General features: G+C 26.3%; 2 protein-coding genes across 2 annotated transcripts in view; one reads left to right on the forward strand and one right to left on the reverse strand.

Annotated features, from left to right (window-relative positions):
• Positions 1 to 15,353, reverse strand: part of LOC114127841 (mitochondrial-processing peptidase subunit alpha) — a 108,703-nt gene that overhangs the window by 11,677 nt on the left and 81,673 nt on the right. The gene's annotated exons all lie outside the window — the stretch shown is intronic.
• The window catches only part of LOC114127852 (uncharacterized), a 34,802-nt gene continuing 27,340 nt past the window's right edge, over positions 7,892 to 15,353 (forward strand). The window contains 2 exon segments of the mRNA XM_050202598.1: positions 7,892 to 8,497; positions 14,228 to 14,441. Of these exon segments, the coding sequence (XP_050058555.1) occupies positions 14,255 to 14,441 (187 nt within the window). The 5' untranslated portion in view covers positions 7,892 to 8,497; positions 14,228 to 14,254.

Raw genomic sequence — 15,353 nt, forward strand, 5'->3', positions numbered from 1 at the left:
TTTATTTTATTATTAAAAAATAAATATGTATTATTAATTTAAAATTGTATTTATATTAATATATTATAGTATAGATTTTAAATTCAGTAGTACAAAATTATTATTATTTTCTTTATATTATTTTTGATTATTACCACCAACCAAACCCCACTTCTTCCATAAAATTATTAATTATTTGTATATAAATATAAAATATAGGGAATTGTTAGCACCCCAAACTTAATACATGTACATGACAATTTTTTATTATTATGAACTAGACATAATTTTTAGTATTTGATTCACGATTCTCATAAAAAAATTATAATGAATAATGTATCTGTATACTTAAAATCGCACATTGTCTGGTTTATAATAAAAAAAAAATAATCACTTTATTAAGATTAAAATAATTGGTGCTACTTTAAATTATTAAATAATAATTAAAATTTAAAAGTCATGCAACTTTTTATTTATAAGTTTTTAATATCTTGTTGTTAATTTAAAAAACCAAATAATAAAGTAGAAGTTAAAATTATTGTAAAATAACAGATCACATAAATATTTAGTTAATAGTGAGCATACAGGGTGTTTTAGATAATTCAGTTATAGTTTAACAACGTCATGTTCAATAGATAATAATGTATTGGTTTGTTATATTTTTTGATTGTACTTGTTACTGTATGATATATGATTTCTGTGTATAGAATGGAAAAATATTATTATATTCCTTGTACATGCAATTTAAAGTATAAGATTCTGATCTTAAATATTAAAACTTTGATTATTTAACTAATTCCTAACAATAAAATTGTATTAAAATAAAAATTCACTAACTCAACTCAAATGAAATTATTTATATTTGTGTTTTATTGATTTTAAAATTATAAATATAATACTAAAAATTTGATAGATATTATCATAATTAAAGTATGATATAAATTTGCTTTTAAGTAGTATCCAATTTAAATATATTAATGTTTAAATAATGATAATATATTATTAAAAAATATGAACTAACATTAATATTGAAAATGTGTTGTTGAATATTATTATTTTATGAGTAAAATCATGTACTTTTAAATTTGTATAAAATGTTGAATGTTACATAAAATATTTAAAAAATAAATAAATAACATCTAAACGTTTTTTACAAATAAAAATAAAGTAATCATGTAATATCTTTTTAAAACATAATATACAACTTATCAAGTGTCTTAGTATTGAAATGTGCAAAAAAACTATGTACAATGAAATAATAAATACTTTGTTAATTTTTAATGAGCATTTTATTTGAAATAAAATAATAAATTAACTTATTATAACAGATTAATTTAAATGCCTTTATAAATAAATAAGTATTTTAGAGTTTTTAAATTATTTAAAGGTATTATAAAATATTTTTGAAAATTCTAAATTTAATGACTTGAATATTTACAATTTTAGTTAATAGAAATAAAAAATAATTATATATGTAATTTTTAACTTCTAGTGTAAAATGTTTAGTTAAAAAATAACTGAAAGTATTAATTATTTTTTACATAAGGTACTATTGTATAGTATAAATTATATATTATACTCCAATTATAAACCAATTGTATTATTAGTTATTCTTATCGTGATTTTTTTTAGTTTGATACTATTTTTTTTTTTTTTAGTATATACATTCTAACAATTTAATTTTAAAGTCGAGTAAAAAAAAAAGGTTTAAAATTAATTTGTCAATTATTTGAAGTTAATAAATTCTCCATTTATAAGATACTGATACTGTTAAATATATTAAATGTTAAAAATAATATTTGTTAAATATAATATTCAATGTATTTTGTATCTAAATCTGTGTCCCTAAAAAATTGTTAAACATTTTAATTGTATTCACAGAAAATATTAATTTAAAAATATAAAAAAATAATTATTTTTTCCATGGTTTAAATTTACATAACCTAAATAAACAAAACCATTTACTGCCTTCTTTAATAGTTAGTCTTTAAATTACTTGCCATGCTAGTTATTTTTAGCTTTTAAGCATCCATATTTGCTCAATATGAGACTAAATTAAAATATTTTTACATTTGTTATTATATACTAAATATATTATATTTCTCAGAACCTTAAATTATATTCAGTATGACACTATTGTTTATCTTATAATGCAATACTTACATAATTAAACTATAACATTCAAAATATAAAAATGTAATGTTAATTTAGTTGTAAATATATTATATTATATTCATAGTGATCTTGATCATTTTTAAGTTCTATTGTATGTACCCTAATCTCTATCAAAATAGTCAAACCATTATTCAAATTATGTCATAACACTAAGTATATTACCTATGTACTTTTTTCAATTTATATTAATGTATTATTATCAATATAATATTATACCTACAATACATGTACCTTGTTTTATTTAATATTTAAATGCTTATTTCACATTAATAATAAATTGTGCAATTGGTTATTATTTTAAGCGCTGGTGCTGAACTACAATAAAAATGATAATTTTAGTAGTCATAAGCTCTCGCTTAAGAGAGATGGTCCCCAGACTGAAAGGTTTTATCAAATGCAGCATCATAAAGCTTGAAACAAAACTTCTATCTACAAACAATGTACGTCATACATAATTTATCTTCTATCACATTATTATACTCATAATTAATTTATTTTGGACTTAGCTTTATTACTATAAAAACATTTAGAAAATATTCAAACATTTCAAACTCAGTTCTTTGGACTGTATCACATAGGATTTTGCAAAAAAAATTAGCAGTATAAACAAGGTATTTTTTAACTTATTCAAATCACTGTTTGGAAGATTGATTAATTTTTTAACTATTTTAAGGAGAATATTTTAAAGATCGAGAAGTAAACCCTTATTTTGAGAATTTATCCTAAAAAGAATATGAGAATTTTAATACGAAGTATTATTGAGAATATATTGTGAATTAAATTAGGAATTTTATCAAAGACAGATGTCATTCAGTTTTAAAACTTAAATTATTATAATATGCAGGAATCATATAAATTAAGTGGAATGACCAACAATTTACTCTAAGACTTTGTGCTATGTAGTAATGTAGTATAGTACTATAGTGAACTTTTAGTAAAAAAAAAAATATACATTAAGTAGTTAATTAGATGTAATCTAGAGAATTTCAGAATCCCTAAAAAAGTCTAAAAAATGAATTTATTGGTCCAAGAAAATTTATTTTAAAATTGAAAATACATTCTGTTTATTTTTCTCAGGCCCGTAGCCAGACCAAATTTTCAGGTGGAGCAAAGTAAACTTTTTTTTGGGGGGGGTGCATTATATATAAAAACAATATTTTCTAATATTTTTAATAATTTTAGGGGGGAAATGACTGGGTTTAGGGGGAGCAACGCCCCCCCCCCCCGTGGCTACGGGCCTGGTTTTTCTATAGGTTACAAACTTACAACCAAACTATTATATTAGCTACCAATAATACCTTATTATAGAGATAAGTTATCATAAACAAGAAGTGGTTCAGTCTTCAGTTAGGTACCTACTAACTAAAAATGTTTGAGGCATGGTGATGGTTCTTGATCTATTTTTAAAATTTTCAACTATGTATGTCAAATTTTTGTTGCATAGAATCATTCTTTAAGTTCATACCTAAAAGACTCTGAAATTTGTAAAATTCAGTTTTGAGAAATTAAAATTGTATTATTATTAAAGTAACAGTGTCTATCTTAATTAAAAAAACCAAGAAATTTGGTGCAAATTTTTATTAGTCATAAAGCTTGCAGGCTGCAGACCCTGATATTTTCAGTAAATCTTTGTGTATATGTAGTATTTTTAAAGGGGTAGACCGTAGACACATGGTTGGAGATGCAGCTACTGCCATTTAGTTTAGTTCATTTCATTATTTAGTACCTATACTTTATTCAAATTATCTTTGAGGTCGATGAATTTAAAAAAAATGTTAACTAGTAACAAATTACCAATGCTGAAATGTTGCCCCAGTCCGTCTCCGGTTTTTTTATTTATTTTCAATTAAAGTAGTCAAGAATTTTCTTCAAGGTTCTATCGTCTATATCTTGCAGTATGAATACCTATCACAATTTTAAAACCAATATATTTTTTTGTGGTCATCATGATTATACACTCATACTTACTTTCTATAAAATATTACATATTTTAATGAATCATAGCAATACATGGGATGTGACATAACATGCTACATATAAACTATATAAGCTACTAAAGAATAATACAAAATAAATTCAATAAACGAGTAAAAAATATTTAAATGCAAATATATTGATACAATTCTTACTTTCATAGTTCCATAATAAAATAATACATAAACATTTAAATATTAAAATATACATCGATCAATCTGTACTTTGTAGTGGATAACCGGAGTCTGCAAAAAAATTAAGAAAATAATTACATTCCAGCATAATAGTTATACTCATCATTATTATTTTTCACTTGATAAATGTTATTTATACAAAAAGAAGAACGGAAGAAGGTTGTAGCCAAGCAGCCTGCATATAAGTAGGCGTCAATTTAATGTTGCCCGGAGGCTCTAAATTTCTATAAACCTGACCCTGACCGACAGCTTTTAAGTAATATATAGTTATTCCAGCCACCGGGACAGTGGACACAAGGTATACTGATGAGGTACCTAAACGTACGTACATACAACCTACCTAATATATAACTTAATAGCTTATATTATATTGCCAATTAATTATTTTTGTTTATCATAAAATTAAAATATATTATGTAGGTACGTATATGTATATTATATAGATACTTATACTGGCTATACCCACTTATAGTTTGGATTGAATATATTTCGTGGGCTGTAATATCGGAACAAACCAAATTTCTTCAAAAACCAATAACAATGAAAGAAAATCCTCAAATAACAGATTTTACAGTATCTACCTAATCATGTACCGATGTACCTTAACTTTAATATATAGGTACCTATACTGCAGAGGTATAACCATATAGGCGAAGATGTAGGTACTTTATTTTTAATACAGGACAAACACAAAAAAATATAGTTATTGTAAAGAATTAATTAATTAAAATTAATATACTTATAACATGGTATGGTAAATATAATATAGTGTCTAATATATTCAATTTAGATTGAAAAAAAAGGTCGTGATGGTTAACAGTGCGTATTAAGGTGAATGATTGAAGAATTTTTAAGATATAGTTGATTATAGGAATATGGCACAGCCTACAGCTGGGTATCTATATGAATGGGTAGTATGGATTGAGCAGCAAGGATAGTTTTGAAACTTAAGAGAGCTATGAATTTGGGGATCAATTTAACCGACCGATTTTACTAGCAATATTTTGGAAAATGGAAGAAATCTTGAATTTTCGTGTACCTATAGTGGTGAGAAGGACAAAAGGGATATTATGTATAAACGCAGCAGCACGTAGAAATTGTCAGTGCTCATAAATCCGAGATCGCTATTGTGTTCGTACGTAGTGCGTACTGGTGTGTTAGGTATATATAGCCTCGAAAGATGCAACACGTTTAAGAACATAAGATTTCTGAAGTATAAAAACCTAGTAGTTGAAAGGCATTTCTTTTTTATTATTAACTGTTTTTTTTTTTTTTTTTTACTGATTTAAAGAAAATACTTGAAAATCTTGCTAAAAAATTTAAAAATCCTGGTTTGTTATTTAAACAAGGGTACTATTCATATGTAATATTGATTTACATAAAAGGAAAGCACAAAGTTGAATATTCTATAAGCGAAGAAATAATATCCGAAACAGAAACAAAAACTAAGGGCTTTCCGTGAAAAGATTTTTCTTGGAATAAAATATATAATTATGTATACATTTATAGAGATAACTATGTTGTTGATTGGGATAGCATTAATGTTGATAATAAAAAAAAAACGATTCAACTAAGTTCAAGATTAAAAAAAAAATAATTTTTGAAACGTTGAATAATAGGTATCTATATCATTTGAAATACTGCATTTGTACCTAATAAAAAAATCAGGTTGATTTTCGTCACAATAATTATGATAAAATCAAAACCTCATTTGCAGATTTTTATTTAAGATTTTTAAAATGTGAATCGTTACAAACATTATTTTTTGACTGTTTACGAAAACTAACTGTGGTAAAATAATGGAGTTGCAATTTAAATAATACAATAAAACTTGTGTTTAAGTTTTAAATATATGATCGATCGCAACTCACGCAAGTGTATTTTAAAATGATTAATAAACGTCTTGTAAAGGATACGTATTTCCTTAGACATTCTTTTAGGAGCAAATATAAAATTTGTAAAAATTATAACTATGTATGCTCAAAAATAAAATAATATATTTTTAAAAATAGTTAAATTATACCTATGAATTAGTATTTTTCACGACTATTGTATTTATTTTTCAAAGTTTAAGTTTCTTAGAAAGTAAAGAAAAATTATTGTTATTTTATATGTAGGTACTTATTTTTCCATTATATATAAATATAACTATAAACAATGTAATTAATAATAAACTAGGTATATCTAATTGGCAATTCACGTAGTGGTGAGCAGTTCATTTATTTATTTATTTAAAATTTAAATATCATAATTTTTGTTCAACTTATTCACAATGAATAAATTACAGTAAAAATTATGCTAATAGTCTGACTAATACCATTAAGGCGTTTCTTAGTTTATTTTTAAAACTTGGTTTTTTTTATTATAATTGTTATAAAAAAAAGCAAAGTTTACATCCTATGTATTACCTACCTATATTAATGATGATTTTAATTTTCAGTTTTACTATTGTTCCACATAATGACCACATTTATCATATTATAATATTATCAATATAATATGTGTCTATTGATAATAAGTAATAACTAAGCAAGAATTCATTATTACTAGGTTATAGGAGGTATAAGGTATAAATGTATTAATCTACGTCGAATTCGGTACCTATTTTAGTATAGTCATTCATTACAGGCACGTGCAGAATTTAATCGTAATGCGGCATATAGAATAAAAAAAGTTAATTTTGAACATTATTGATAATAGGTATGATACACAGGTAGATTGATTGTACTATTGTTCATAATTTTGATTAAATATTTATTCGTCATATAAACTAGGTAGATACGATATTGTTCAAAGTCTCTCTATTAGCTAATGAAAAAAAATGGTTGAGATCCATTTTATATCATTCTACTTCAATTAAATAATGAATAAGCTCGGCATTAAGTGACTATAATTTACAAAGCCATGGCCCACGGGACAATCAATTGGCCCAAACCGTTTTGCGGATGAAATATATTAAAACACTCCTGCTGCACCCTAGCACGCCTATGTAGTAGTAATTTGTGTGTTTTCCATGTTCGACACGCGTTTAAACTAGCCGGTTGCGATAATTTATTATTATTTCGTTGTAAATTGTCATCAAAATTTGTTCCTTGTTAATTATATATTATACAGTCCTCTATCTAATTATATTCTAATCATATTACGCGTTATATTGTAATTATTATTATAAACGAACTGTGTACACCTCCTACCTAATAATAATAATAATAATAATGTTATAATGATGATAATTAATATGATATTATTATCATATCATTATTATTATTATTATTACGCGAATTCACGCCGAGGTGGCACGAGGTGTGTGTACGAATGCAAATTACAAACGATACAATTTATTTACGGTAACACACGTCGATAGGTACTATCGCGTCCATCGTGTTTCTTTTTCTACGATCGCGTCGTGTTATTTATTATTATTATTAGTTTATATTGCGCCGGTCACGCGGCCGGTATGGTCCCGATAATACCGTGTACCGGTAATACGGCGGACACTGCCGGTCACACTGCGCGTTTGACCCGAGACCGGTTTGCGCCGGAACCCGGGGCGGCGACGTTGTCCGTTCGTCGTTTTCCGCGTCGGGCCGCAATGCCGCCGCAGCCGCCGTAGTGCCGAACGGGCAGACGGCGCAGTACAGTGCTGTTAGTTGTCGGTGGCGTGCACTGTTGCGGTCGCGTCCAGAACCGGATGCCGGAACGAACATAAAACAAAAACCACAGGTTCAACAACAACGATTGTTATTGTCAGTCGTTGTTCTTCGGTGAGCCGGTGCAGTCGTGTCGCTCGTCCGACTCTCCCGTACGGTTTTTTTTTGTTTTTGGTTTTCGGTCCGCAAGAACGTGTCGAGACGACCACACGACTTCTGATCTCGCGGCGACACGTTGTCGACGATATTATTCCTCCTCTGTGGTCTTCGTCGACGCCGTTCGGTTCGGTCGGTCGTCGTTAGTTGCCGATCGGCAGTACGGCGAGTACGCGGTGTCGACCGACTCGGTCCCGGTGGCCGTCGGCCGGAATGTGCCGCACCGAGTGAAATATTTCTGTGTCGCGGCGATTATGTGTTGGAGACCACGACGTCCAGCGCGTGTGCAGTGTACTTCAACGCAAGAGCGAACGCCTTCGACGGATTGATATCGGTGAAGACATCGAAATATAATATCGTCTGCAAGTCGTAAGTGTGATATATCATTATTATAATAAACACCATTTTAGATTTAATTATAATAGGCGCCTTATCGTGATATCGTTTGGTAACCCTATGTTTGGTCCGACATCCAAGACTTTGATTACCCGCTTATTACGATTTAATTTGTCTGGTATTGCTCGTGCCAGACGCCGGGACGCTTAAACGGTTTACGTCTAATGATTCGATAGTGAGCTAAATGTTATAATTGGTCCATTTTTCGTAATAATCGGCGCATTAGTGTTTAAAGATTTTATTGCTCACAGGACATTATTACCTATGGCTTCAAAGATATTGGATTATATTACGTTTAAACTTACCTAGCCATTGTGTATTCCGTGTATTTTGTCTATTTAGAGGACGAAGAGTCTTGGGATCCATTAAAAAACCGTTCGTCGCATGATGCCTTTCTAAATCTTTTGTTCTGTCTTAGTTTTATTTCAATGCCGGTTAGATTCAACATTCCTACAGTTATATTTACCGTACATAATATACCTAGATACCTAGATCTGGTTCAATTCTATACGAAATTCATCGCCAAATATTTCTTAGTTTTATAATAGAACGTATAATAAACTTCATTAATCGCTTCCGTGAAATCCCCGAAATTCGGTTTAAGTGATCTAGGTAAACAAGTAGCAAGTTGGTATATTGTGTTTATTTGATTACTAATATTATCACTATTGTCTATGCCATATTAATAACTAGTAAAATATTATAGAGTAGCTATTAAGATTTCGGATGAAATTTTATTTTAATTACAATTAAAATATAAAATCGAAATCCGTATTGCGATCACGTAAATTAGGTAGTTATTTGAATGAATCAAAACAAGGGTAAATAAATGATCTGGTTATTATTTGTTATGTTTATTTTTGAATTTATTGTTTGATAAATTATCTCAAGTTTTAAAGCAAATTTGTTGATCTATATATTACTTAAAAATGTGGTTATGTAGTAGATGGTTTTAGGGAATAAAATTTACTTTAGTCAACATTCACCCTATTATTTTAACGATAAACATCTGTCATCCGGGCTCTGAAAAAACATGCATGCTACATGTATATACGATGTGTCGACTTCGAAAGTGACATAAGAGGGTTAATATATTGTGTTTATAGTTTTTGTTTTTAATAAAAAATATATTATAGCTTTATAAAATTAACAGACACCTACCTAATATATTTTTCATATTTTGTTTTTTATATTAACTATATTTAATATTAAGAATAATATCACTCATTTTACTTCATCTTAGAATATATGTAATGTAGACTAACATGAACAATGAACATAGTGAAGTTAAAATGTTAAACTAATTTAATTTTTACGAAAAGTATTTTGAATAAAATTATATAAATACGTGTAAAATAACCACCTACGCCTATACCATTTTCATTGAAACAGGATTTTAAACGTTACAATTACTTGGAAACGAATACATCTTTCTCATGGCCTACGTATGTATTGTCTTAGAACTTTCACTTAGGTAGTCGACTATTCTCACGATGTAATATAGGTACTTTAAAAATACCAGAAAAGAACATTACTTGCTTTTGGTGAAGGTGTACTAGCCGCGTAGAATTTCTATATTTTTTGGTTTCATAGAACTATTAAAAAGTTGTGGTTACCTTTAAACTATCTATAAAATAAATTTAGTAATTCGCTAACATGTAGAAATATAAACTATAAATATTTGTAATTATTATTGTATTTTAGTTCTTAGTAGAGTTAAAAGTATATTGGATTAAAAATTATTTATTTAATTCTGTATTGACTCCTTTTAAAGTTGAAAACATTTTAATTTCTTATTTTGAAATAAGTATTTTGTAAAATCGCCATTATGTCAAATAATCGAGAAAAACAAAAATTAATTTGAGAAAAATAAGAATTTTCACATAAAACCAATTTTTTATATTGGTATTATATTGGTATTTTATAAATATAATAATATTAATATATATTAATTTCAAAATATTTTGGTTCTCATACAATTTATAGATTTAATATTGTAAGTTGTTCACTTTTGTTTCTTAAGTTGATATAAGCTCTTCGTAGACTGTTATTACAGCAATTAATAAAAAAAAAAAATATCTAAAATACACGATCACGACTTTTTTTCATAAGCTTTCTTATTTATTACGAAAATTGTCAAAATCACGAAAATTTATGTTATTTAGTAGCTGAAAGGTTAGGTAAAGTTTTCAATTCGTATACCTTTAGCTTTAAAATTTGTTCATAAAGCTCATGCAAAAATATTTCAAAATTTCAATAAGAAATTCAAACAAAAAATAATGGTTTTATAATCTAAAAATATTATTATTTGTTGCCCGTCGTTCTACACTTTTCGCCACATCAAATATTATTATTTACTATACACAATGCAATTTTCAAAATATTTGGAATAATTTTAAGTTATTTATATCAATAACCTATTATTATTATTTTAACCTATTCATATTATCGTTTTACGGTATTGACTTAAATAACAGCTAAAAATATTATATAATACATACTAAACGACAGAAAAATAGTTCAGTCTACCGTATTTCTGTCTGTATACTAATTGCTAATAGAAAAATAAACACTTGATAGCGGTATAATAATATTATAGAATTAGTATCATTAAAAATATTGCCCGACAGCTAGTGTGTCCGCAATGATTTATTACCGAATTTGAATTTAATAATATTATAGTGACCTACTCTATGCCGTGGTACACTCGACACCTACTATATAAAGTAGAACAACTTCCTATATTTCTTCTTGTTTTCATATTCATTGGTGTAAAATAAGAGAAAATGAGGGTTCAAATAAAATATCCTTTAGTATAACCTTTATACACATAAAGTTTAGAAAATAACGGGGTACCTTAACAGATTTATTACCTATTTATTGAAATATTAATTGAATATGTATATTAATATAAGAATTTACAGTCTATAAATGTAATGTATATATATTGTTGTATATAGATAATGATAACATTGATAACAAATAAACAAGTAATTAAATAATAAGAGTAGTACAAAAAACAATATGTTTTGAAATAGTTGTTAATTATTATTGATATGTTTACACTTGTTTTGTTTTTACTATCCAATAAGCTAACCTCTCTAATAATAAAGTACTGTTAAATTCTTTGAGTTTTCCCTGACGGACTAATGAAGGATCAAATGTAATTTTATTCAATAAATTACAAATTCTTAGCATAATGCCGTCATAATAAGTAGAGAGGTACAGATCTTAAAAAAGTAAATTTGCATTTAATAAATGTACAATTTTGATTGGTAGGTAATGAAAAACGACCAATAAAATATATAAATATAACAAAAATTTTACTTATTATATAAATCAGAAAGTATGATATGTTTGGATTAATAGATTATTTTTATTTTCTAAATTAGAAGACAATGTATTTACTTTTATTTTTTTATATTTATAAATTACAGCAATAACTATGATATAAATGTACATTTCTTCACATCAGCTATTTGTCGTTAATAATAAATACAAATACGTATTTATTACGTAGGTATTCGTAATCAATAGCAAATAGCTATTCGAAAAAAATGCGTCATGTTTAGAGTTTGACCGTAACGTAAAACCCAAAAATAAAAATAAATTACAAATTTTATTATTGCCTAAAGACTACATTGATCAACATTTTTTCTTCAAAATATTAATAATGAATAAATTTATTCTACTTACCTATAGTCCTTTTTTTTTGGAGGAAGGAAAACATAATATGACACTGTATAATTCGACAATTAAATTGGAATGCGTATTATTATTTCAAAAATATTAAAATAGTATCTGAGTTAGAACTAACTCCACTGTAATAATCTAAACAATATAACTAAAAGGAAGAAGCGAGGTAATTGTAAATGAATAGTGCAATATTTTTAAAGAAAATTGATAATTGTCCGTATTATTTTGTTTTTTGTTTTTGTGCTTAAAATTGATTAATGGTTTTTTAAAAATAAGAATTCATAAAAAAAAAATGAAAAAAATTAATTTTTATTTTTTGAATCAAAATTTACAATTAATCCAATAAAAATTGTTTTCAAAGATGGTCGGTACTTAAATATAATTTAGATAATTTTTTCTTAATGAATAGCATGCTATTGTATCTAAAACAATTAGTATAAAATAAAAACATTTCCTGATTATTTTGATGACAAGTGTGCAGTATTTCATTTTGGCAACTATATACAGAGGAATTTAAAAAAATTAATATTTTACTCATTTTTAATGAATATTGGCTCATTTGCTTACTTTACTTTATATTAATATAGCTAAATAACCCCTAAAAATAGTCAAAATCCTATTTAAGTATGTTTTATAAAAAAAATTTGTTTACAATTTCGCCAACATTACATTTACCCCATAATGTATTTATTTGCAAATTTTTTATATAATTTTCCATGAGTGAACAACAATTTATACGAATTAAATTCAATTTTTATACTCAGTAAGAATTAAGAATGATAATAAAACCTACAACATGAACTTTATATCTACTATTTACGTGTTCTATGCAAAGTTTTATCCAACTAGTAATTACTCCTTAGATTGAAATAATTATATTTAAAAATAAATGACCGTGTATTTTTGTAAATTTGTGATACCTATGTATGATAATATATAATATCTCATCTGTATGACTGTATAACTTTTATATACCTACTTATTTTTACTCGTATTTTTGTAAACCTAAATTATTTTAAATAAAATAGAAAATTACATTAGTTCTATAATTGTTACATATCCTTGATATAATAAATAAACTTAACTAAATTTTTCACTATATATCTATGTTTCAAAAATTGGTAGCATTTGTCATTTATGACAAGTAGTTAACAAGATATAAGATATTCGTGTGTATTACATCATGTTAACACTAATTTTGTTAATTTAAAATGTATTAATGCGTGTATCGTTTAAATATTATTAATTTATGATTTTTGTGACGTTTATGCTAAGTATACGCTACTTAATTACACATTTTTATACGACTATACATATCGGTAACGATTATTTAGATATCTATGTAAAATGTAGAGTGTACTAAACATAAAATAATTTGAAATTTTTATTATATTTAGATATAATATTGTACCACTATAATTAAAATTTATGTCTTGAATAGGTATAACTATAAATTAATAATTATTCTTGTGGTGTCTATCTAATTTTAAATTCCACCTAGTAAACTGTATATTATTCTACGGTTTTTATAGTATGCAATATAGGTACACAGCATATTTGCATACTATCATGGCATTATATATTTATATGAATATACCTACTATGTTGGTATAACCATAATAAACTTTTTCTAAATGTGTGCTTGTTATTTTTTTTATCAATTTAACTATATATTTATGTAAAATTGTATATAACATTGAATATTTGTATAATTTACATACCTATTTTTACCAAAATTGTGTTAAACATTTTTTCAGTTTAAATATAAACTTGTCTTGTTTAGTTAGGTACGGGGTAGTTTTTAAATTATACTTTAAAGCTTAAACATTTTTTGCAGTAACAAAAATATTAATTTAACATAACGTAAAAAATTAGAAATGTACGTACAAGTTCCTTGTTGAACGTCAGAGTTGCATAAATAAACTAGAATGTCTTAATAATATACCTAAGATGATTGAAATAATTATTACACTATGCCTATGATATAATAATAAATTGTGTTTACAGGTCGTTAGTTAGCGTTTGTGTGTAGATATGGCTGAAAACATTGCGTTCAGTGACTGGTCGGAAAAGCTTGACACTGCTGGAACTAATCATTGGCTTCCTGCGTACGGGCTCCAACAGCCGCCAGTGGCGATAGTTGGCAATAGCCACCAACAAAACGATCCCACATTCGATTCTGGCCCTCGTGATCACACTGACTATTTTGACGATAACAATGGTAATTATAACGCACTATTATAATACTTGTAGTTTGTACACGTTTTATATAATAAAAATATATACCTACACGTATAATATATACTATACATAATACATATGAGTATGTATATTGTATATACATACGTACACACACACACACACACATACATCAATATCTATGGCTATATTGCATTATTACTATGATAGTTACTTTGTAGACATGTATAAAACCTTTCAAAACCTTGTTCACGTAGTCCTCAGCCAAGACAACCATATTGGCTATCTATTGTATTCCTGGCTATGCTATTGAAACAGATTAGTATAACTAAAAATTAAATAACGATACTGCTCAAATTATTAATTTGATGACATTTTAACTAGTGAGCAAAATTAAGTTTTCCTTCTCTTACAATTTTTTATGTAAAAAGATATAAAACAAAATGAGAAAATATTAACTATATGAACAGTGCTTTTGTTTACTAATTAAAAATGTAATCATATTTAATTTTTGTGTTAAAAAACATATGTATACAATATGTACATTGTACGTGTATTAATTAATAATTAATAACTGAAGAAAAAGTGTTATTTATGAATTATTCATTTTGCTACATTTCATAATATTTGTCATATAAAATTAAAATTAATTTAACAAGAACAAGTATCACGTGAAAATTGAACTATTGTACAACCTATAGCACATCCGTCACATATCCTATGCACAATAAAAACAAGTAGGTACGTTGAACCGCGTGTAGAAACGACCACGATTGTTAACAAGACCAAATTTGTTGTTTTAGTTATTGCCTATGCCTCATATGTTACGTTTAATGACAACCTACGTATATCTAATATACTTTTATTCCCATTATCTCAGAGTGAGGAGTTATTAATTATTATGTAGATCAGATATTAATATTTTTCGGTTTTT

The sequence above is a fragment of the Aphis gossypii genome, chromosome 3 (assembly GCF_020184175.1).
Source record: "Aphis gossypii isolate Hap1 chromosome 3, ASM2018417v2, whole genome shotgun sequence".
Lineage (NCBI taxonomy): Eukaryota > Metazoa > Arthropoda > Insecta > Hemiptera > Aphididae > Aphis > Aphis gossypii.